This window comes from Colletotrichum chrysophilum (genome assembly GCF_026319265.1).
Source record: "Colletotrichum chrysophilum strain AFK26 chromosome Unknown scaffold_32, whole genome shotgun sequence".
Classification (NCBI taxonomy): Eukaryota; Fungi; Ascomycota; class Sordariomycetes; order Glomerellales; family Glomerellaceae; genus Colletotrichum; species Colletotrichum chrysophilum.
In genome coordinates, this window is record NW_026517319.1 from 158,949 (window position 1) to 181,050 (window position 22,102).

Genomic DNA, 22,102 nt, shown 5'->3' on the forward strand with positions numbered 1-22,102 from the left:
TCCGCCCGTATCAATGGTTTTGCGGTGTATTAAAAGGGCTGAGGAAACCCGAGCCTGAACCGGCCAAACCCGATCAAAAGTGTTTAAAGCCGAGTGTGTCGAAGTCCTATCGGGAACATCTACTAATCAGAAATAACTTTCTTGACTTCACCGCATACAGTCTATTCGAGGATATAAGTCATTTGAGTCACACTTGGGATACTTATTTCATATCACAACTCCCAAGGAAACAACTACCATCTTCTCATAGCAAAAGCACAAGATGACGAACCACATCGTTGTTCTTGGGTGAGTTGCCTCCAGTTTCATGCTCGTTTACACACTGACCGTCCTCAGCGCTGGCGTGTCTGGCCTCACTGCCGCCCTGCTCTTGTCCAAGAGCAAAGCCAACTCCGTTACTGTCATCGCGAAGCACATGCCCGGTGATTATGACATTGAATACACATCACCCTGGGCTGGAGCCAACGTTCTGCCGTGAGTCTTCGACATCACGTTATCAGACATATGACACTGACCGCCAATCTTCAGCATGGCACCTGCCTCCGACAACAGATGGGAGAGGAGGACATGGCCCGAGATAAAGCGCCTGGCCGCTGAGGTGCCCGAGACCGGCATTCACTTCCAAAGTGAGTTACTTCATGATTCACAGCATGTCACATTCATACTGACACGGGCCAGAGTCAATCGTATACCGCCGGAAGAAGGACATTGAGGCTGGCGGCAACCCGTACGACGCTCTCTACTCCGTGGACCCCTGGTACCGCGACATGATGCCCGACTTCCGCGAGCTGCGCCAGGACGAGCTCCCCGAAAACGCCCACTCGGGCTGCATCTTCACCTCCGTCTGCATCAACACGGCGCTCTACCTGCCGTGGCTCATCGGTGAGTGCCGCAAGAACGGCGTCGTCTTCAAGCGCGGCGTCATCGCGCACATCCGCGAGCTCAAGGGCCTGCACCACACGGGCAACCCCGCCGACATCATCGTCAACGCCTCGGGCCTGCTGGCGTGCAAGCTGGGTGGCGTCGAGGACAAGACGGTGCGCCCCGCGCGTGGGCAGGTCGTCGTCGTGCGTAACGAGATCGAGCCGATGGCCACCATCTCCGGCACCGATGACGGCCCGACGGAGGTGTGCTACATGATGACTCGCGCCAACGGCGGCGGCACGATCCTGGGCGGCACCTACGACAAGGATAACTGGGACGCGAACCCGGACCCCAACATTGCGGTGAGGATCATGAAGCGGGCCGTTGACCTGTGCCCTGCCCTGACGGGCGGCAAGGGCATTGAGGCGCTGAGCATCATTCGTCACGGCGTCGGACTGAGGCCGTACCGCGAGGGCGGCGTGAGGATCGAGATTGACACCAAGACCTTTGAGGATGGCACGCCGATTGTGCACGACTACGGCCACGCTGGTTGGGGATACCAGGGATCGTACGGCACTGCGGAGGGTGTTGTTGAGTTGGTGAACCAGATCAGGACGGAGAAGGGCGAGAAGCTGGCGAATGAGCCGAAGCTTTTCTCATGGGATCGGCCGGCGAAGTTGTAGACATGTGGTGTTGACCTTTTCTTCCTTTTATTCAACGTTCTGGATTTATTGGGCATGATATTCTACGATAGAAAATAATTAAGCTGCATCTTTGAGGCAGCTAGCCGAGATTCTCTCCTTTTACTGCCCGTAGGCTTTGACAGTACGAATTGTGCAACTCAGGATCCCCGCACAGTGTGTCGTACCTCAGTTCGCGACAGCTTTCAGAAGCTCCCCTGTCCATCACCAAGCCTCACCACCAACACTTCCACAGCTTCCGAAGCTGCACCATGGCTGACACCACGCCACCAATCCATGCCCAAGCGACGCGCCTGGTACTCGACATTGCAAACGGCCGCCATGCGCTCTCCAAGGCCATCCCACCACTGCTCCTCGCGCTCGACGCGGTCCTCTGCGGGCTGATCATCTGGAAAGTCCCATGTTAGCCACATTTGCCCTCCACCAGCGAAGGGGCTTCTGGTAGCTGACTTGGAGTTTTCAGACACGGAAATCGACTGGGTGGCATACATGGAACAGGTGGCTCAGTTCGTCTCAGGCGAGCGCGACTACACTAAGATCAAGGGCGGCACCGGCCCCCTCGTCTACCCGGCTGCCCACGTCTACACGTACACGGGACTCTACTACCTCACCGACGAGGGAAAGGACATCTTCTTGGCGCAGCAGCTGTTTGCCATTCTTTACTTGGCTACTCTTGCGGTTGTCATGGCTTGCTACTGGAAAGCAAAGGTACAATCGCATCCTCCTCCAATCGCTATACAAAGCTAACGTCTTTTTCACAGGTCCCGCCATACATCTTCCCCCTCCTTATCCTCTCCAAGCGCCTCCATAGCGTCTTCGTCCTCCGATGCTTCAACGACTGTTTCGCGACCCTCTTCCTCTGGCTTGCCATCTACTTCTTCCAGAAACGCCTCTGGACGCCCGGCGCGATCCTCTACAGCTGGGGCCTCGGCATCAAAATGTCGCTCCTCCTCGTCCTGCCCGCCGTGGGCGTCATACTCTTCCTCGGTCGCGGGTTCGGAGGCAGTCTGCGCGCGGCATGGATCATGGCACAGCTACAAATCGTCATCGCTGTTCCGTTCGTGGCCGACAACGCCAAGGGCTATCTCGGCCGCGCCTTCGAGCTGTCGCGACAGTTCTTCTTCAAGTGGACGGTCAACTGGCGCTTCGTGGGGGAGGAGACGTTCCTAAGCAAGCCATTCTCGATTGCGCTTCTAGGTCTACATGTCGCGGGACTGGTCGTCTTCATCACCACCCGCTGGCTCAACCCCGCCCAGCGCCCGCTCTCGTCGCTCGTGGCACCCATGCTGCAGGGCAAGTCGCCGTTTGCAGGGTTGGAGGAGAGGCAGGTGGCCAGCCGGGTGACGCCGCGCTACGTTCTCACGACGATCCTTTCGGCCAACGTGTTGGGTCTGCTCTTCGCCAGGTCTCTGCATTACCAGTTCTACGCCTATCTAGCCTGGTCGACGCCGTACCTCCTCTGGCGCAGCGGCCTTCCCGTCGTCCTGGTGTACGCGCTGTGGGCGGTGCAAGAGTGGGCGTGGAATGTGTACCCCAGCACGAACGCGAGCTCGCAGGTCGTTATCGGCGTTATGGCAGTCACCGCTGTCGCGGCGTGGTTCGCGGCGGCGGGCGAGGGCAAGCCGGAGGAGAAGGTGGAGGAAAAGGAGCAGTGAAATGTGGGGGATATCATGAGTCGTTAGGTCGCTTGCAAATCAATACTCGTCTTCGGAGTCGGATGGCGGCATCTTGCCGACGTTGGAATCGCTCTCGTCTTCTTCGTCTTCGTACCTGGTCTTGGCAAACTCCTTGGGCCTGGTCTCGTTAGCAATGGCCACGGAGTATGGCGGAAGAACGGGTCAACATACCAGTAGGGCTGCTTGCGCCAGGCCTTCTCATCGCGTACGACGTTGATGATCTCGCCCATTACCCGACCGTCTGCCTCGTCGTACCGCTCCGCCAGCACATACCCGCCGCGCTTGATCCAGATGGTGTTGCGGAAACGCTGGGCCAGTTCGAGAACGAGGTCCTTCTTGTTGGGCAGCTCGCAGTTGTATAGGTTGTTGCCCTCAGCCTTGATGACGCGCACGATGGCCTGGTTCTTCTCGAGGGTGTCGGGAGGGTTCAAGGTCTCCTCAGCCGCCGCTTGGGCAGTTCGTTTCGTGCGTGCCATTGTGTTTAGGGGTTGGCGAGGCTACCAGGGAAAGAATGGCGAAGCTGTATCCGTAGGTGGGGGATTATTCTCGAAGATCAGACTCGACAACTTTTTTTTTTGGTGGCGTGGTGGGGTAAATTGGTCAATTGGGGGTTTGGCGCGGGGCAGGCCCGGGTTCCGCTAGCGCTGATGGACAGCAGGGACATTGCTGGGCACCTGGGCTACGTCAAGTCACCGGAGCTTCCTCCTCGAAGCTAGACAATTCCTTACAAAAACACAACAGTTGAAAAAGTTACCCCATGAGGAAATCCGACCAGCTGGGCCACCACCCTTTACATCGATCTAGAGATCACCGGCGCCTTACATCACGATCCGGACCTGTAAAGGCGGACATACTCCGCCTAAAGCTTCCAAAGCTCATCTCGGACCCGCTTTCTCGCAATTCAGTTTCCGCCCCCGGTGGTCTCCAGAGCTCTCCCCGGCTTCACTCCCCTCCATCTCAGGTACCAACCAAAGTAGTGCTCGCCTTTGTCCAGTCAAGTCTTATCAACGCCGCCCGTGACACAGCGTCAAGCAAACAGCTCTGGCGTCTCTCAGACGTGTCGATTGCCAACCGGAACTTGCCCGGACAACGTCTGCATGTCTTCCATTGCTTTCACACCGTCTCGTCCTCTGGCTCCAGCAATTCGCCCGTTCTTCCCCCGCATCACGCAGCCACTAGACGAGAAGCCCATCCTTTCACAACTCACGATGTGAGAGGCTAGACTGACTTAGCCAGCCACTCCCTACAGCCACATGCTTCTCAAATTTTTCTTGAGTTCTCTCGCGCCCGGTGGAGAAAGAGGTCTCCATCTGCACCCAGTGAACCCTGCATGCGCCTGCCGCCCATACGCTCAAGATAGTGCGAACGCTTACCTCTCGGTACACGACGCATGCCAGACGAGCCAGAAACGTCAAGGATCAGATCCACGGACGCCACCACCATCGTGACATGTCTGTGACTCTATCTTTTCCCCATTCTCGCATGATCTGTGTGGGATGGAGGGGTGCTTAATTGTTAAGCACAGCTGACATCCCACCTATTCTTCGCTCATATAAGACAACTGGCCCCAACCAATTTCCCTTTATCATGACTTTCTCATTTTTTCAGTAGATAATCTTCATGAATTTGTATAGACTAGAAGTCTAGTCTTTCCATTCCACAATGGAGGCCGCCATGTTCAAGACTCTCGTCGAGGTTGAGTCCCGCGACCGAGACAACGACCCTCCCCTCCTCCCCACCGCGCCCGCCAAAGCTGTTCCTCGAACATACCCGGGATCTCCTCATCGCGAGGACGGCTCGATTGAGCTCCAGCGTATCGACACCAAGAATGCAAACGCAGGCAAAAAGAGCCCGAGGGGCAGCACGGCACCCTCCCGAGCCCAATCACCATGCCGCACACCGACGACCTCGGGCAGCGACCTTGAAATGTCACGCCCGTCGACTCCCGTCGCCATCGAGTCCCTCCCAAGCATCACAGATCCCTACATGAACCGCTTCCGTCTAGCAGCCGCCTGCCTCATCAATCTCGGCAACGGTCTCAACGACAGCGCTCCGGGTGCTCTGATTCCGTACATGGAGAAGTACACAACCCCTACCCATCCTTCACGTTCATTACGACAGCTGCTAACAAAGACAGGCATTACAATATCGGCTACGCCATCGTGTCCCTCATCTTCATAGGCAACGCCTTCGGCTTCATCTTCGGCGCCGTCTTTCTCGAGTCCCTCCGCGCAAAGCTCGGCCGCGCCCGCCTCCTCGCCGTCGCCCAGTCCCTAATCACCCTCGCCTACGTGCCCATCCTTGTCCTCGCCCCGTTCCCAGTGGTGATTGTCTCCTTCTTCATGATCGGCTTCGGCATGTCCCTCAACCTCGCCATCAACAACGTCTTCTGCGGCTCCCTCCGCAACGCCACCACCGCCCTGGGCTTCCTCCACGGCGCCTACGGCCTGGGCGGCACCATCGGGCCGCTGATGGCCACCGCGCTCGTCACGCGCGCCCACGCGAGCTGGAGCACGTACTACTTCATCACTCTGGGCCTCGCCGCCTTCAACGGCGTCTTTGCAACCTGGTCCTTCTGGCACTACGAAAAGGACCTGCCGCTCTCCCAGCAACAGACCAGATCAGACGCAGACACCACCTCGGCGACCCAGCTGCTCGCCATGTTCTCCGCCCTCAAGATGCGCATCGTGCTCCTCGGCGCCCTCTTCATCTTCGCCTATCAGGGCGCCGAGGTGTCCATCTCGGGCTGGGTCATCTCCTTCCTCATCGCCGTGCGCAACGGCGACCCGGACGCCGTTGGCTACGTCACGGCCGGCTTCTGGGCCGGCATCACCCTCGGCCGCTTCCTGCTGTCCCACCCCGCCCACCGCGTCGGCGAGAAGCTCTTCGTCGTTCTCGCTATCGTCGGCGCGGCGGTTTTTCAGGTGTTGGTCTGGTGGGTCCCCAACGTCGTCGGCCCCGCGGTCTCGGTGGCCATCGTCGGACTGCTGCTGGGGCCCATCTACCCCTGCGCGGCTGCGGTCTTCATGAGAGGCATGACGAGGCAGGAGCGTGTCAGCGGGATGGGTGTGATTAGTGCTTTTGGCAGCTCTGGCGGTGCAGTGGCGCCGTTCACGACGGGTATTCTGGCTCAGGCTGCCGGGACGTGGGTGTTGCACCCTATCGCCATCGGTCTGTTTGCCGTGATGATGGCGTCTTGGTACGGGATTCCGCACGCCCGCAAGCGGAGTGAGTAGGTCAGTACCATGATGGCATGAGGTGTCTGGATACGTGTCGTTGAGTCTGCGTCCCAAACGTCGGGACAAATGAGCCGCCGTGGCGGAATGCCCTGTTTGGGATGTCTAAGTGGTAAAACTGGGTCTGAGGATCGAACATCGGTCGGAGTTTGGTTGGCGATCTGCATTTTGATGAGAAGACGAACGAAAATTCATACAATCAGAGATTTCATAGAATCAGGGATCACGAGACGATATGTGGCGGTAAGGGGAACCCGAATACCAAAATATCATTGTTAACGCCGTCCACGGCAGCGCCGTTCATGTCTATCTCTATCGTAAGAAACGTCCCAAGCTCATATATCCGCTGTATGTCTATCCCACATGATTGGTACCTGGCATCTAGAGAAATCTTTCTAGTGGTGAATGCGGCCGCGCGCAGCGTCCTTGACGCTGACCTTGCCGTCAACAATCTGCTTGACCGTGTCCAGAATGTCGGAAAAGTCGTTGAAGGTAACGAAGGAGACATTCTCCTTCTCGCACCACGAGACGAGGTCTGAGTCTCGGTTAGCTTAATTTGTCCCGGGTCCAGTTGACAAAGACAGCGAAAAAAGGAATTACTCACCCTTGCCGCGCTTGGCAAAGAGCAGATCCGTCTCGCGGGCGGCGGACAGGTCGGAGACTCCGTCGCCGGCGTAGAACATGACGGGGCGGTCGGGAAGGGACGAGTACTTGCGCAGCTCAATCGACTTGTCGTGGCCGTGGATGCTGTCGTCGTGGTAGACAATCTGCCAGCCGTGCGGCTCATTGATGCTCTTGCCCTCGCGGGGCGCGACCTGGTTGCTCACGATCTGGATGTTGGCGTCGACCTCCTCCTCTCCGAGCCACTGGATGAGCAGGGCGCGGATGATGGGGCGCATGCCACCGGAGATGATGACGACGGGGATGTTCTGCTCCTTTGCCCAGAAGTAGAACTCCTTGAAGACAGGGTCGAGCTTGACGTTCTTCTTGAGCAGGTCGATGCACTGGTCGAAGGGCAGGGGGATGCTCTCCATCATCTCGCGGAAGGCGTCGCGGAAGTGCTTGTGGCCCTCGAGCACGGCGAGGTTGCCGTCGCGGCGCTTCTCGTAGCCGAAGCCGACGTTGTCCGTCATGTAGTCGTTGGAGTCCTCGAGGGTGATTGTGCCGTCGAAGTCGGTGAAGAAGATGAACTTGGGGTTCGTGGCCAGGGCCGGCGTGTCGGTGACTTGGGAACCCATCTTGTCGGTGGTTTGGGGGTTTTGGTGAGTTTAGGCGTGATAGTTGTGAGAAAGAGTGTAGATGAGTGAGATTGAGATTTGAGATCTAGGTGAGATCAAAGGAGGGGGAGGGGCACGCAGGATGGACAGCCTAAGGTAGGTAGTCGAGGTTGAAAGTAGCAAGAGAGTGGGTCAGAGAAGTTGTCCAAGAGACAAAAAGATGTATCAATGGCTTTATATATGGGACGAGGCAATACCAAGGAGCCGCCCGGACATGCGGTTTTCGAACTTGGGATGGGAAAAGGAATTGTTAGGTATCAATTTTCTGTTCTATCTGCAGCCTTTGCCGCCAACAAACCCATGCATCTTATTCCATGTGTGTTTGCTACCCCCCATGTTAATCCTGTCCAGGTACTGTTGAGCCAATCCATCCAACCAAGTCGGGTCCAAAAAAAGGCTCAGCCTCCGGCGCCGTCAAGGCGGACGAAGGAAAAAAAAAAAGAGCATCCCGCCAGTGACGACATCGGCCCCCCTCCGTCCCCGTATCGAGTCCACGAGGAGGACCCTGGAGTGCGGTCTCACCAAGATCTTATCCCCTGAGAGCCGCCGTAAGACAGCCCCCCAGTGGCAGCAGACCCCCACCACACGTGCCGTAAATTTCTTCTCTGCGCAGTGTACGTACCGCCGCTGCCCCTCCCTCTCGGGCATTCTTCGCCCTTCTCTCCAGGCCCCAACCGCTAGCCCCCGGCACCGGCCCGAGCAACCTCCTCCCACCAAATCCGACAGGCGGTGAGACACCTTTCCCTCTGGCCCACCAATTGAGCTGTCCTCCGGCAGAAACCCGCCGCCGCCGCACCACCACCACCACCTCGTCCACCTCGACCACCACCACTACCGTCCAAACTTTGTCTCCGTCGTCCCGTCGCCCGGTGTCCCGACCCTCCCCCGTGCTCGGCCCTTCCCACAATCACCACTCGGCGTCGAAACCACCGCCAATTGGGTCCCTCGGACGAGGTTGCAAGTCGATAACGACCGGGAGAGAGAGAGAGCAAAGATGCACCCCATCGCCCGGCCGGCGTCGCGGCTCCTCCACGCCCGCATCGGCCTGCACACCACCGCAGCCCTCGCAAGATGGCCCGCCGCCGCAACCCTCCCGGCACGACGCCTCTACTCCTCCATCCCGCCATTCCCTCCTCCTCCTCCCCCGCCGAGCTCCTCCGCGACCAAGGAAGAAATAAAGCAAGCATCCCCAACAAGCGACCCAAGCTCCCCGTCATCCCCGAGCGCAGACCCGAGCTCTAGCTCCACCACAGCTTCCACATCGGCTTCACCTCCCGACGACGCAACAACCCCCAAGACATCTTCAACCTCAACCTCCTCCTCCAACGACAAAAATGCAGCCCACAAGCCCCTCCCCGACGTGGCCTCCAAAATCTACACCGCCCTCCCGCCCGCCTTCCTCGAGAAACTCTCCCACCTCATGGACACCGCCCAAACCCGCCTCCTAACCGCCTCCACCACCCTCAACGCCCTCACCGGCTACGCCCCCATCGAGGCCATCAAGCACCAAAACACCCTCCTCGAGGCCCGCCTCGCCGCCGCCCAGGACCAAGTCCGCACCGCCCGCCACACCTACAAGACCACCAACGCCAAGCGCGCCACCACCCAGCGCGAGGTCACCACCCTGCTCGCCCGCAAGGAGACCTGGTCGCCCTCCGACCTCGAGCGCTTCACCCAGCTCTACCGCACCGACCACGAGCTCGAGCAGGAGGTCGTCGCCGCCTCCGAGGCCCTCACCGACGCCGAACACGCCGAGCAGGCCCTCGGCCAGCAGCTCAACGCAGGCATCCTCAAGCGCTACCACGAGGAGCAGATCTGGTCCGACCGCATCCGCCGCGCCTCCACCTGGGGCACCTGGGGCCTCATGGGCGTCAACGTCCTCCTCTTCCTCGTGCTGCAGTTCGTCGCCGAGCCGTGGAAGAGGAAACGCCTCGTCCGCGGCGTCGTCGAGCAGGAGAAGACCGTGTTGGAGGGCGTGACGGCCGAGCTGGCGAGTCTGAGAGCGTCCTTGGCGCAACAGCGGGATGAGCCTGCCGCACCTGCGATTGGGGCTGCGCCGGTCGACGAGCCCGCATTTGCTCGCGAGGAAGTCATCGCCGCCAAGGTCGAGGAGCCCGCGGTGCAGGACGAACTCGATAGAGAGGTGGCTGGTGCCCTTGAGGGCCTGGAAAAGAAGACGGCCGACTCCAGGACGTGGAAAGAGTACTTGTCCGACCCCGCGCTATGGAGGACACTATCCGACACTACGTTTTGGAGGACGCGGCTGGAGGATCTGTACTCGGAGCGCCGTATCGACTTGCGCATGCGTGATGCTTCCATTCTCGCTCTCGAGGGTGCTGCCGCGGGTGCCACAGTCGCCGGCGGTCTGGCGCTCCTCCTCCTGCGTAGAACATAGACGCGCCTCCCTAGGGTTGTATATAAAACTGTACAATATGATACCATATAGAGCACGAGGACAACCTCACGACACCCCAACAAAAACCTAATCATGGTGCTCTTCATTCAGGTGTAACCACTGAAGGCTGGGTCTATTAAACAAGCTGCGCTGGGGTCCAATACCTTACAGATATAGACGTCTAACCGTAATCCGACAAATCGCTTTCAATGTTCACGTAGCGAACGAACACCTTTTGCTTTTGTTCTCCGTATGTTGTGTCCACCCGTCACGTCACGTCGCTTCGTTTTCTCATCTGCGCCCTCGTCGTCACTGCCTGGCGACGCGCTGCGTCTCTATGCAAACATAGACTGATGTCGCCGGGTCCTGGCGCGCACACGGCGCTGGGTATCCTAGAACGCTCGGCCATGTCTGCTGGTATTTCCCCTCTGTTCACGTCGGCAACGTGATCCCGTCACCTCATCAGCTCCAGCTTTTCGTCATTCTTGGTTCTTCAGTCAAAATCGGCGGTGTAAGAGAAGCCACGGAATTCTTCTTGCATGGCTTGCGAGAGGACTGCATTTTGTTAGTCGCACCACTTCGCGCAGAAGAATAGAAAACTTGCCTGATTGGACCGGGGTCAAGACGGGCGTGACGCTCGTAAACTCAGAATCGAAGTTACTGGTATCTGTGGCGCTCTTGATCTGAGGCATGAAAGGCGGCGCAACACGCTTGTGGTAGATGTCATCCCAGTTGATGTTCCTAAAGAACGGCTGGTTCATGATCTCCTGAGCGTCCGTAGGGCCGCTGCCCAGGCGCTGGTCGGGCTCACGAGTGAGGAGCTTCTGCAGGATGGAGACGGAGTCCCGAGGCATGTGAATGGGGTACAGAGGCTCATCAGCCAGAATGGCATCATAAATCTCGTCCTCATCCTCACCACGGAATGGTGACTGCTGAAGAAGCATCTGGTAGATCAGGACACCAAATGCCCACCAATCCACAGCGCGGCCGTACTTCTTGTCAAGCAGAATCTAGACGGGGTCAGCAAGGAAGATGTTGTAATCAAACGAAGCAAAAACAAACCTCGGGAGCCATGAATTCAGGGGTACCACAGAACGTGCTAGTAGTGGAACCGAACCACATGTCCTCCTTGCAAAGACCGTAGTCGGCAATCTTGATGTGTCCGTCCAACGTCAACAGGATGTTGTCGAGCTTCAAGTCACGGTAAATGACACCGTTCTCGTGGAAGTACTTGAGTGCCAAGCAGACTTCCGCAGCGTAGAACCTGTGCATCGTTAGCAAAATCCAATGTGAACAGACGCGATTGACATACTGAGCTCGCTTGGTGCCAAATTGGCCGCGCTGAATGTGAAGCATGAGATCACCACCACTAATGTACTCCATGACGAAGTAGACACGAGTCTCGGTCTGGAAACAAGCGTGAAGGTTGGTCAAGAACGGATGTCTCTCGCGGTTAGCAATCAGGAAGACTCGCTTCTCACTCCTTATGCTTTCCACTTCATCGTTCTCAATAATGAACTCCTTCTTCAGCACCTTAATGGCATACAGCCTCTTGGATCGCTTCGTCTCCGCAAGCATGACCTTTCCGAAGTTACCCTTACCCAGCACAGCAAGGAAGTTGAAGTGGTCAAGGCCAATACGCTGGCCAGTGCCCGGGTCGGTGGCGGAAGGCAACGGCTTGCGTCCGGCGCTCGGTACTCCGCCGGGCGTGACAGGCGACAGCTGCGGTGCCTCTTGCAACTTAGGCGAAGAGACAGGGGGCTGCTGAGGCGGCTGCTGGTACATCTGCTGCTGCTGCTGCGGCTGTTGAGGAGGCGGTTGGGAGTACTGCTGAGGAGGCGGTTGCTGCTGCTGCTGCTGAATAGGGCGTTGAGGTTGTTGCTGCACAGGAGGCTGCTGGGAGTAGGTGTTGACATTGGCGTAGTCCGCCGGGTTGTACTTGCGCTGTTGGCCGTAGGGATCTTCCGGCCCTTGGTCGTGGGGTGATCCATACCCACCACTTGGTCCATAGCGTCCATAATCTTGCGACTGAGGCTTCTGCTGGCCCATCGATCCGCTCATTGCAGCCGTCGCCGCTGCCGCCGCGGCAGAGCTGGAGGACGTGCGGTCGGGGTGGGGTCTTTGGCCAGGAGGAGACTGCTGTTGGTACATGATCTTGGCAGCCTCCGTAGCCTCAGGGGAGCCTTGAGCGTATGGTGGCTGGGTGGCACTATGGGGCGGGGAGCTCAGAGTGCTTGTCGGGCTTGTGGGCTGCTTCCTAAGCGTGCGGTCGCTGAGAGAGGACGAAGTCTTGTTCTTGTTGATCATGCGGGTCGACTTGATACCCTCCAGAATCTGGTTAGCCACCGCCATCGACATGCCGCAGAAGTCAGGGACAAGGTGGACACAAGCAGAGTGGGCAGTAAGGCCACATTCCGCGCATTTTCGGCAATTCTTCTTTCCAAAGGGCAGAATGTAACCACAGTGGCAGCACCAGTTGGCCGTCATGTTGGAGAAGGCCTGGAATCTGTGTGGGATGCGGTGGTTGATCTTCTCCTCGTCCGGATCCGTCTCAGCATTGCTCTTACTAATGCACTTGGTAACGACGCTGCTGTAGCACTTGGTGTGGCAAGTGTACTTGCAGTCCTCGCACTGCATGCCAGCCGAGTACTTGAGGAAGTCTCCGCAAAGGGCGCAGCGCATGATGTTGTAGAACTGGTGCTGGACGAACTTGTGACCGTACATCTCGTGCACCTCCTCCTTGCGCTGACGAACGGCACCCTTTCTGCCCAATCCCTGCAGGTCGAGGGGGCGGCGGTCCTTGTTCTGCTTGAGGAAGCCCAGGGAGAGTTGAATCTGGCCGGCCGGCTCGAGGTTGAACCAGCCGTCGATGGGCTGTTGGGGGATCGCCTGCATGGGCATCGGACCAGGGGCGGCTCCTCCTTGCGGGGCACCCGGCGATGGTGGAGGTGCGCCGGCTCCAAACGACTGCTGCGACTGACCGGGGTTCATGGGGAACTGAGGCGGCGGCGCTCCCATTCTATCGGCAGAAACCCATCCAGAGTTGGTAATCTCGGCCTCGATCTTCTTCCTTCTCATTTCCTCTACGATATCGGAAATTCGTACCCAAAGCATGCCAATGGGAATAGCATGCTCGGCGGGCTTGTCGTAGACGGTAAGTTCGATCTCGTTGGCCTTGTCTACGTCAATCGTGTGGTACTCGGCCTCCCACTTGTCTGTTCTGGTGACTCTCGTGCGCGCAACGACGTTGTCCTCAACCTTGACGGCAATAAAAGTCTCCGGACCGCGAGAGAAGCGGCTCATACTAGCGTGGTCGACGTCTTTGATCTGTCCGACGCGGATGGTGAGCTGGCCACTGAGGGGCTTTCGAAGGTTAGGCATATTGATGGAGTCATCTGTGAAGCGGTGTTAGTCACCTATACAGTAGGCAGCACCATTTGCCCGCTTCAACATACCGTCGGGACTATCAGCAGTGTCCATGTCAATGTGAAGTTCCTCGTAACGTTTCATGGCCTGCTTAAGCAAGAGAATCTTCTGCTTGCTCTCGACCCTGCGAGCGGCCGCATCCGCTCTGCTTTTGCGGTCGCCCTCCATTCCGTACAGCTGAACCATCTTTTCAACGCCCTTGAGGTACTGCTCCTCCACATTAAGCTTGAACTGGATCTGGGACAGCATGAGCTGAATACGGGGGCCGAGGTAGGGGGTATCATATTTGATGAGGTCTAGAGAGGGTCAGCGGCGAAGTTTAGGACAGTGTCGGCGCAGACGAACCGAGCTTTGTAAAGTTAGGACGCGGCTTCGGGATAGAAGACGACGGGCCGGGAGGGGCGTAAGGATGGCGGGGAGGCATCAGGTCGGAGTGGCCGCCGATTTGGCTGAACTGGACGTTGCCGCCAGAAACTGCGTTGCCTTGGCCGTAGCCGCTACGGTCTGCCCACTGCCCAGAGGCATCCTTTGGCGGGGGAGGGGGCGCGTCCTCGACATCGCCGCTGAGAGGTCTGTCGGAGGGAGATCCGAGGGACATGCCGTCCATACCGCGACGCATCTGAGCCTCGCGGAGCTTCTCCTCGAAGAACTGCAGGTTTCGTCGGCCATCGCGCATCTGCGAGTCGAGTCGAGATCGGACGGCCTCGTTGTTTGTCTGCGCACGCATAGCATTGGCGGCATTAAGCAGCGCCTTTTCGCGCTCAATCTTCTTGAGGATGTTCTGGATGGCGTCTTCTTCGTTCATGTTGGGCGGTGGGGGTGCGCGACTCCACGCGCGGGGGAAGAGATATGTGGTGTGCTGTGGTGGTGTTGGTGTGGTGTGTGTCGGGGGTATGGATTGTTGGGGTGAAGATGCGGCGGCGCGAGGTGGCGACCGTCGGGAGAAGTGATGATGATGGTGGTGCTACTGATGCTAGAGCTGTAGTCATTCGCCCGGGGCGAAGAATGTGCGGCAGCGTAGGTATGGTAGCAATAGGTACGACGCGGCGACGGCAGCACGAGACGAAGCAGCTGTCTAAGGCTGAGGGGATAAGGCCAGGTCTGGCTCTGGAGGTGGAGGTGCAGATGTTCTGTTATGGATACCGGGGGTTCGGCGTCGGGGAGGGGAGGGGGGGCACCTCAGTTAAGGCTCGGGCAGGCCTGGCGGGTTTGGCACGACCTGGACGTCGAGATCGGTCTGTCGGAGGTCGGTGTTTGTGGACTATCACGACAGAGATTCGGTTGGGTGCGACCGGCCCTGAGGAGTGGTGTTGTTTTTCGCAGGCGGGATGGGTTGGTTAAAAGATGTCGTCAGTGGGTTTTGGAGCAGGACACACGACGGGGGGGGTTGTTCCCAGGTCGGGAGGGGTCGCTCGCTGGTGGTGGATGGTGGAGGACGTGCTGGGCTGGTGAGGTCCTACTGCCTTGGGCATGAGGAGGGGTACGAATAGTGACTTGGTCCTCCTGCTGTTTTGGCGGGGAACACTGCAAAGACCATGTACCTCTGACGTATCAGTCCTTTAATGCCAGAGAGTACGTACCGAAGACTCTGGAGGGGGACGACGGCGAAATGGAGGGGTGTTACGAAAGCGCCCGGGCGGACGAAGCAACTCTGTAACTCGATGTGAAGATGGCAGGCGAGCTAACCCATGATTCGGACGATTATTTCAATTACTACCGCCTTTTTTGGACGCGCTGGTCTTCTGTCCTACTACCTATCCAGTGTGATATCACCTCATTAGCATGTGGGAGCAGGCTGCTGCAGAGCATTCAGCAATACCGACAGATTTTTCCTTCCTTTCTTTCTTCTGCAAGGTATTTCGTGCATGCATCGCATCAGACCGCCAACTACAGACACCCGACATCACTTTCCATCTGCTTCCACATGGGGACCTGGTGATGCCCAACTCGTGCCCTGGAAGCATTGGTAGCGGGTACTGCACATCAACACATCAGGCATTCTCCCCCAATCTTCACCGCGTAGACATACACGCAGACAGCCTGTATTCGTATCCATAGGGCACCAAGGCTCAACCCCAGCTGGAGACGAGGTCCCAGGCCCCTCCAGGCTCCTCGTTCATTCATTCGCCTTGTTCCCGTCGCTGGTCCCTGTCTCACTCGTTCGTTTGGCCGCCGCTCAATCAAATCAATCAATTGTGGCGGCGCCTTGCAGAAACCCACGGCGGAAAAAATAAAAAAGTCCTGCGCCGGACGTGGGGCGACCAAATCCTAGCTAGGACTTTTTGCGCTGTTTCACCACGGTGAAGAAGACTCACTGCCCACGCCAATCATCCTGTGAACAAAGCCAGACGGGATTTAAAACCAGCTTTGCAGTACTGCATAGCAATGAGTTTCCCGTACACGATGGACAGGCACACAGGCTGCTCCTGAAGCTCTCGCATCTCAGGTATGACAAGTTACAGATCCCCTTCTCGCGGACAGCTACCTCCGCCGAAACTGCTGCTCTCAACCCCAAAGAAACATCAACCCGGTACCTTGTCTTGAGAACGGACACCTCTCTCTGGGTACTGGCGAATATGACTGGACGGAAACCAACTGATCCCACCTCGTGCAGCCTACCTACCCACCAATAGCGCCTTCATCACACCTCACTCGTCCGTCCGGCCCTCTCTCACCCTCCTCATCACATTCGCACTCACCACCACAAACAAACCAGATTCACCACAACAACCGAAGCTTGCAGCCCAGCTCCAGTGCCCACTGCCCAGCTGCCAGCCAGACAGCTTCTGCCTCTACCTAGGTTATGTTCGGGGCGTTTTCAGAGACCCAGTTTAAGTATGGCCAATCCTCGTTGGAGCTGCTTTCTGCTGTGTGCACCATCACTCGATTCACCCACCTACAACTCTCTCTATGATCTGATGATGCTGCTCCTGCTGCAGCCCTAAGTTTCCCGTTCCTCCCGTCTAGCTGCTTCCCTACCGCCGTAGCGCCTCTACCAATCGCAATCCCTCCGTCGTACTCGCCGTCACCATGCGCCGTCACTCTGCAACGGCCGCCTGTGAACCGGCCGGCCTTCATTTCAAGAACCCGACCCATCCCACGGAACCGCACATGTCAAAGCCGTTTACCCTCTCTGTTCAATGTCTCTTATCTTGCTCAGCATCGTCCGTGCCGTTGCATCTGCCAGATGGTCACTCAACACCACGACTCCCTCCCCAACCGTTCTAAAAGGCCGCCACAGCGCCACAGCTTCCACTCTTCCCCTCGTGATTGTCGTTCGCCGTCCGTCATCCCCGGCTAACACCTGCACTGCCGACGAAAAGGTCTCACTAAAACGTGCCCCCCGCCCCAGCAGCTGCCGGCCGGCCTTTCCGCGCCACACCGACGGCGACTCCTCCCCAGATCCCGCCCTATGGACTCCCGCTCCGTCACAAACGAACACAAACCACGCGTTTAGAATACGAGCTTTTTTACCAGCGAAGCTACCTACCTGCCCTCTTCGGGAGCCCAGAGTGGACGCTAAACGACATGTGCCATCGACTAAGCCATCTTCAGCTGTGCCGGACAACAACACGAGAGCATCTATTGACCGCACTCGTTGTTCTGTTCATGCCCAGCTGTGTAACGTTTACTTGAAACAAACCTAGCCCTCACCACAGCCAAAGATCGCCGGCCACTTCAGCCCAAACAATGACAACCTGCGGTTCAATGCCTGGCCCGAGTGTTTGAACATGGCTCCATTCATGCTCTCGAGCTCACCAGCAGGAACAAATCACAGCGTAACCGCGCCTCAGCAAAAAGGGCCAGTCCAGTTGACGACCGCTCCCAAAAAGAGCCCAGCGTCGTCGCGGAACCGTTTCGACCCCACCCGTCGCCGTCCATGGTCCTCCCCTCCACCGCCGGCCCGCCCAACCCCAACCAAACCCGGGCTTGCTTCTTGTCTTCCCTTATTTGCAACCCGCGGAACTCGACGCCAACGTGGGATGGCTACCTTGCCGTCGGAGAAAGCAAAGTGATTCCGTCATCGCGCCTCATAGTTGCGGCCCAAGCCGTTCATCATCCTCTCGCTCTCGCGACGTGCACGCATAGCTGAACCAGGCATCGATCACATTGTATCCTTTTTATAGCTTCAACATACGACGCAGCTGATCATATCGCGGCCGGCTCATCTGCCATCGCATAAAAGTCCTGCTTCGCAACGTTTCCCTAGAAATTCGGCGATGTGGTCTGTGTGTGCACTTTTTTCGATCTGATCTGATGTACGTTCCGCAACGGGACGCATGTACGTCGTCGAGCTTATGCCGGCAGTGCGTCCCGTCGAGCGGTCAACGTCTAAGCCACCCGGACAGTCGGGATGAAAAAGCGTCGACTTTCATGGGCTTGTATTGAGGTCGTCCTACTTTTGGAAGGGTGGCTTGAGATCAGTGTTTGATCTGAGATCTCGCGTGCTGAAGTTTGTTGGTGATAACGTGTTTTTGCAGCATTGATCGATCTTGCCTCCCAAACATCACTGAAAATTTTCGGTCAACAATCAACTAGAGAGCCTTGTCTGGGCGTGAGTTGTGGCATGGCTTTCGTCTAGTGTTATCGAGCCTGGGCTGAGAACGCACGCGTCTCGCCATGTCCTACGGATGACCAAGATGTACATGCGAATAAGCATGTGTCTTTTTGATCGCTGTTTGGCATTCCACCAATATATGCCTCGTTCTTCATTGATCAAAACATTCTGAACATACTGACGACCAAATAAACAAGGTTTTTGACGTGCTTCTGTAGCCTCTGATGTTTGATCTGCTATCCGCCAAATTAACCACATCATATCTCTCCAACCATAAAATATTAGCTTACACGATCCATACGTTTTAAACTCGGGAGAGTTCAAATACTTTACTGCAACCAGTGTTAACCACCTGGGGATCCGGGGTTAAACCCACCAGCCCGGCTATCATCTTGTCACTTCCTCTTCTTTATTTTCTCTCATGATTCCACTTATTTATATAGCATGTTATCGAAGCCGTCCAAGTGCATTCCCCTCCCAGACCTGGTGTCTTGAACTTTGCTCCAGTGAACATAACAATACCAAGTGGCGCTGTCAAACGTTCACCATAGTTATTGCTGCCTCCTATCTCATCATTGCACATGTCATTTCATGAGCCAAACCCCGATTGTGAATCGGGCAACCCAACCTGCACATATGGTTAACCCACCAAGAACATCGACACGGAATCACATACACACAAGTTGTCTAAAGACTCAATGAGCTAACAGGATATGATTTAAGAAGCAATCGACACCCAATACCGAATCGTGTCGCTTTTAACTACCGTCTAATAACCTACAAGCCCAAACGTCGCCATGGCACCATCAAAATCCCTTTAAGAAGTGTAATCCTTCTGCAGCAGCTTGGCAATAGTGTTGAGTTGGATGTTGCTCGTGCCCTCGTAGATGGCGCCGATCTTGCTGTCACGCCAGAACTTCTCGGCGGGCCCGTCACGGACGAAGCCCATGCCACCCATCCACTCGATCGCGAGACCGGACACGCGCTGCGCGACCTGGGACGCGTACAGCTTGGCCATGGCAGCGTCCATGACGAAGTTCTCGCCGGCCTCCTTCTTGCGGGCGGCGTTGTACACCAGGGCGCGCGCCGCAGCGATCTCGGTGTACGACTGCGCGATCTGGTGCTGCATGCCCTGGAACTCGCCGACGAGCTGGCCGAACTGCTTGCGGTCGTTCCAGACGTACCTGACGGTGTAAGTATGGAGTCACTGGCGGGCAGAAGTTGGCGGGAAACTTACTTGACGGCGTTCTCCCAGGAGCCGAGAGCCAGGCCCGTCATCTGAGCGGCGATACCAATACGACCCTCGTTCAGGAGCCCGATAGCATACTTGTATCCGTGGCCCTTTTCGCCGAGGAGGTTCTCCTTGGGGATCTCGACGTCGTCAAAGTTGATGACGCAGGTGCTGCTGGCCCTGATACCGAGCTTCTTCTCCTTCTTCGCAATCGAGAAGCCCTTGGTGTCCTTCTCGACAATGAAAGCGGTGATACCCTTGTAACCCTTGGCAGGGTCCAGGTTCGCAAAGACGATGAAGAAGTCAGCCTCCATGGAGTTGGTGATCCACATCTTGGAGCCGTTAATCTTGTACCCGCTCTCCGTCTCGGTGGCCTTGGTCGCGAGCGCGAACGCGTCGGAGCCGCTGACGGGCTCGCTGAGGCAGAAGCTGCCGACGGTGTTGGTGGCGAGCTTGGGCAGGAAGCGCTTCTGCAGCTGGCTGCTGCCCCACTTGATGATGGCGGTGTTGACGAGGGTGTTGTGGACATCGACCATGACGCTGACGCTAGGGTCGACGCGCGCGAGCTCCTCGATGCCGATGATGGCGCTGGTGAAGTTCATGCCCGCGCCGCCAAACTCCTCGGGGATCTCGACGCCCATCAGGCCCTGCTCGAAGAGCTGCTCGACGATGGTCGGGTCCATGTTCTCGGCCTCGTCCATCTCGCGGACCTTGGGCGCGATCACGTCGTTGGCGAACTTGCTGACGGTCTCGGCCATGGCGGCCTCGACCTCGGAGAGGTGGGTGATAGGCGTCGGGGGGATGTCGGTGATGTCGAGGTGGTCGGCCTTACGGCGGCGCTGCGTGGTGGAGAGAGGTCTGATGGTTCTACAGGAGTGTTTCTGTCAGTCCATTGCCCCGCAAGATATGTTTCTTTCATGGTGATCTATATCGACGACTTACTGCTGGAGTGGCGAGAATGTCCGGCCTGGAGTGCAGTTCCTCGCCCTCGCCAGCGCGGCAACACCACGGCTTCCCCTCATGGCAGGGCGCAGAGCCCTTGCAATCGACGACATGATTACAGAGAGACTGTAGAGAAAAGGCGAACTACAAATTGCCCCAGCAACGGCAAGTCCAGAAGAAAGAAAGAAAAATCGAAAACTCTCGAGAGGGCGGGTGATCGTAAGATCGCCGGAGGTGCTCTGGTACTTATGCTCCGTCGGTGACCGTGCGGTGGTGATGCGTAGAGAGAGAGCGCCCGGACTTGTATTGGTCAATTGGCGCCGAACGGTGAACCTGAGATGAGGCGATAGAGAGTAAGCAAATTTGGGAAACCAAATAAGCCAAAGGGGAAGGGGGGGCGAGTGGAAAATAGAGTCAAAGATGGGTACCGACTAGGCCGTGAACCTCAAAGCCATTCGCAGCCACGGCACCTGGCGGTTGGCGAACAGACACAGCGCCCGCTTCAGCCGAGGATATCCATCCCGCAGCGGGGAGCTTGCCCCCCCAGGCTGGGGGCCAAGGGCCCCTGGGGAGAGCCGACGGCGCAGCAAACGTCTGAAAAGCCGGGGTTCACCCACATTTTGGCGGCGGCTTACGTCAGGATCTTCCCCAAAGCGCGTTTGGGATTGGACATGGGCGGAGGCATGTGATCCAGACGAGGTGGAATCCGGTCCGCGTTCGGTGCAAAGGGCGGGTCAAGATGGCCGAAGGGGTGGGTCCGGGGGACGGAGCGCCGGTGGACTTTGTGCCTCAGGTTCCCAAACTGGACTAGAGTCTCCGGAGAGTATTAGCTAAGCAGGAAAATTCCCAGCGGCGGTTGAGCCAGGGCGACATAGGCGCATCGCGACGAGCTTCGGTTGGGAAGACAGCAATTGGGTGCCGCCAGTTCGATACGCAGTTGCCCGCCATGGCCAGCACACTCCTCAGGTCTCTCTTCGCCCCGGCGATGAGGCCAGCGACTTTCCCCCGCGCCGCCTCATTTCTCACATCGATGCCGAAGACGACGCCTATGATCCGCTCTTTCTCCTCGACCCCCATCCAGAATGCCACCGTCAACCAGGTGCTGCGAGTTCGTCTTCCCTCTCGCGAACCCCGGCATATTGCTAGATGACGAAAATTTGCTAACAAATTATCACCAGGGCTGCCACAAGAAGGGCAAGCGCGCTCGCCACACCGTCTCCCCTGCCCTGTCCGAGATGAACGCTCCCGCCATGAAGGGCGTATGCCTCAGAGTCGGTATTGTCCGCCCGAAGAAGCCCAACTCCGGCCAGCGAAAGACCGCTCGTGTTCGCCTCTCCAACGGTCGTCACATTACCGCATATATCCCCGGCGAGGGTCACAACATCCAGCAGCACAGTGTCGTTCTCGTCCGCGGTGGCCGCAGTCAGGATTGTCCCGGTGTGCGATACCACCTTGTCCGTGGCGCTCTCGATCTCGGTGGTGTTGGTAGCCGAACCACCTCTCGTTCCAAGTACGGAACCATGAAGCCCAAGAAGGCTACTGTCGGCTAGACGGGTACGTGAGGCGGAGACGGATGGACGGAGGTTGATGGCAGGAAGTCACGGGTTGCAAGAACATGACCAAAGCCATGGAATTACGATAACGGTGTGTGAATCGACACCAAGATGTACCACAATATGATGTACAAAAATACCACAAAGTCAAATTTGAAAATCTGGCTGGGTATTCTCCAGACGTCGCTTGTCATTTGCAAATATCTACAGAGCACACATAGTGTCCAAGCCAGACGAAACCCT

General features: G+C 57.4%; 9 protein-coding genes across 9 annotated transcripts; 5 read left to right on the plus strand and 4 right to left on the minus strand.

The window, feature by feature from the left end:
• Positions 1 to 262: 262 nt before the first annotated feature.
• Positions 263 to 1,547, plus strand: COL26b_005001 (uncharacterized protein; the record flags this gene model as incomplete). The annotated part of the gene is made up of 4 exons (XM_053177858.1): positions 263 to 288; positions 337 to 474; positions 529 to 626; positions 679 to 1,547. 4 exons carry the CDS (start codon positions 263 to 265, stop codon positions 1,545 to 1,547), a joined length of 1,131 nt encoding a protein of 376 aa, XP_053038167.1.
• A 269-nt stretch (positions 1,548 to 1,816) lies between these two features.
• On the plus strand, positions 1,817 to 3,220 carry ALG3 (dolichyl-P-Man:Man(5)GlcNAc(2)-PP-dolichol alpha-1,3-mannosyltransferase; the record flags this gene model as incomplete). Its single annotated transcript, XM_053177859.1, has 3 exons — positions 1,817 to 1,967; positions 2,029 to 2,273; positions 2,327 to 3,220. The coding sequence occupies 3 exons, from the start codon at positions 1,817 to 1,819 to the stop codon at positions 3,218 to 3,220; spliced, it is 1,290 nt and encodes a 429-aa protein (XP_053038168.1).
• Positions 3,221 to 3,259: 39 nt separating this feature from the next.
• Positions 3,260 to 3,717, minus strand: COL26b_005003 (uncharacterized protein; the record flags this gene model as incomplete). Its single annotated transcript, XM_053177860.1, has 2 exons — positions 3,260 to 3,359; positions 3,413 to 3,717. 2 exons carry the CDS (start codon positions 3,715 to 3,717, stop codon positions 3,260 to 3,262), a joined length of 405 nt encoding a protein of 134 aa, XP_053038169.1.
• A 1,186-nt stretch (positions 3,718 to 4,903) lies between these two features.
• COL26b_005004 (uncharacterized protein) lies at positions 4,904 to 6,477 on the plus strand (the record flags this gene model as incomplete). Its single annotated transcript, XM_053177861.1, has 2 exons — positions 4,904 to 5,322; positions 5,379 to 6,477. The coding sequence occupies 2 exons, from the start codon at positions 4,904 to 4,906 to the stop codon at positions 6,475 to 6,477; spliced, it is 1,518 nt and encodes a 505-aa protein (XP_053038170.1).
• Positions 6,478 to 6,872: 395 nt separating this feature from the next.
• On the minus strand, positions 6,873 to 7,715 carry COL26b_005005 (uncharacterized protein; the record flags this gene model as incomplete). The annotated part of the gene is made up of 2 exons (XM_053177862.1): positions 6,873 to 7,012; positions 7,082 to 7,715. The coding sequence occupies 2 exons, from the start codon at positions 7,713 to 7,715 to the stop codon at positions 6,873 to 6,875; spliced, it is 774 nt and encodes a 257-aa protein (XP_053038171.1).
• A 1,110-nt stretch (positions 7,716 to 8,825) lies between these two features.
• COL26b_005006 (uncharacterized protein) lies at positions 8,826 to 10,149 on the plus strand (the record flags this gene model as incomplete). The annotated part of the gene is made up of 2 exons (XM_053177863.1): positions 8,826 to 8,966; positions 9,052 to 10,149. 2 exons carry the CDS (start codon positions 8,826 to 8,828, stop codon positions 10,147 to 10,149), a joined length of 1,239 nt encoding a protein of 412 aa, XP_053038172.1.
• A 493-nt stretch (positions 10,150 to 10,642) lies between these two features.
• PKC1 (Serine/threonine kinase) lies at positions 10,643 to 14,380 on the minus strand (the record flags this gene model as incomplete). The annotated part of the gene is made up of 6 exons (XM_053177864.1): positions 10,643 to 10,704; positions 10,811 to 11,159; positions 11,212 to 11,413; positions 11,462 to 13,544; positions 13,605 to 13,871; positions 13,921 to 14,380. The coding sequence occupies 6 exons, from the start codon at positions 14,378 to 14,380 to the stop codon at positions 10,643 to 10,645; spliced, it is 3,423 nt and encodes a 1,140-aa protein (XP_053038173.1).
• Positions 14,381 to 18,950: 4,570 nt separating this feature from the next.
• Positions 18,951 to 20,419, minus strand: COL26b_005008 (uncharacterized protein; the record flags this gene model as incomplete). Its single annotated transcript, XM_053177865.1, has 3 exons — positions 18,951 to 19,317; positions 19,371 to 20,231; positions 20,307 to 20,419. The coding sequence occupies 3 exons, from the start codon at positions 20,417 to 20,419 to the stop codon at positions 18,951 to 18,953; spliced, it is 1,341 nt and encodes a 446-aa protein (XP_053038174.1).
• Positions 20,420 to 21,252: 833 nt separating this feature from the next.
• On the plus strand, positions 21,253 to 21,856 carry COL26b_005009 (uncharacterized protein; the record flags this gene model as incomplete). The annotated part of the gene is made up of 2 exons (XM_053177866.1): positions 21,253 to 21,414; positions 21,485 to 21,856. The coding sequence occupies 2 exons, from the start codon at positions 21,253 to 21,255 to the stop codon at positions 21,854 to 21,856; spliced, it is 534 nt and encodes a 177-aa protein (XP_053038175.1).
• Between the last annotated feature and the right edge of the window lie 246 nt (positions 21,857 to 22,102).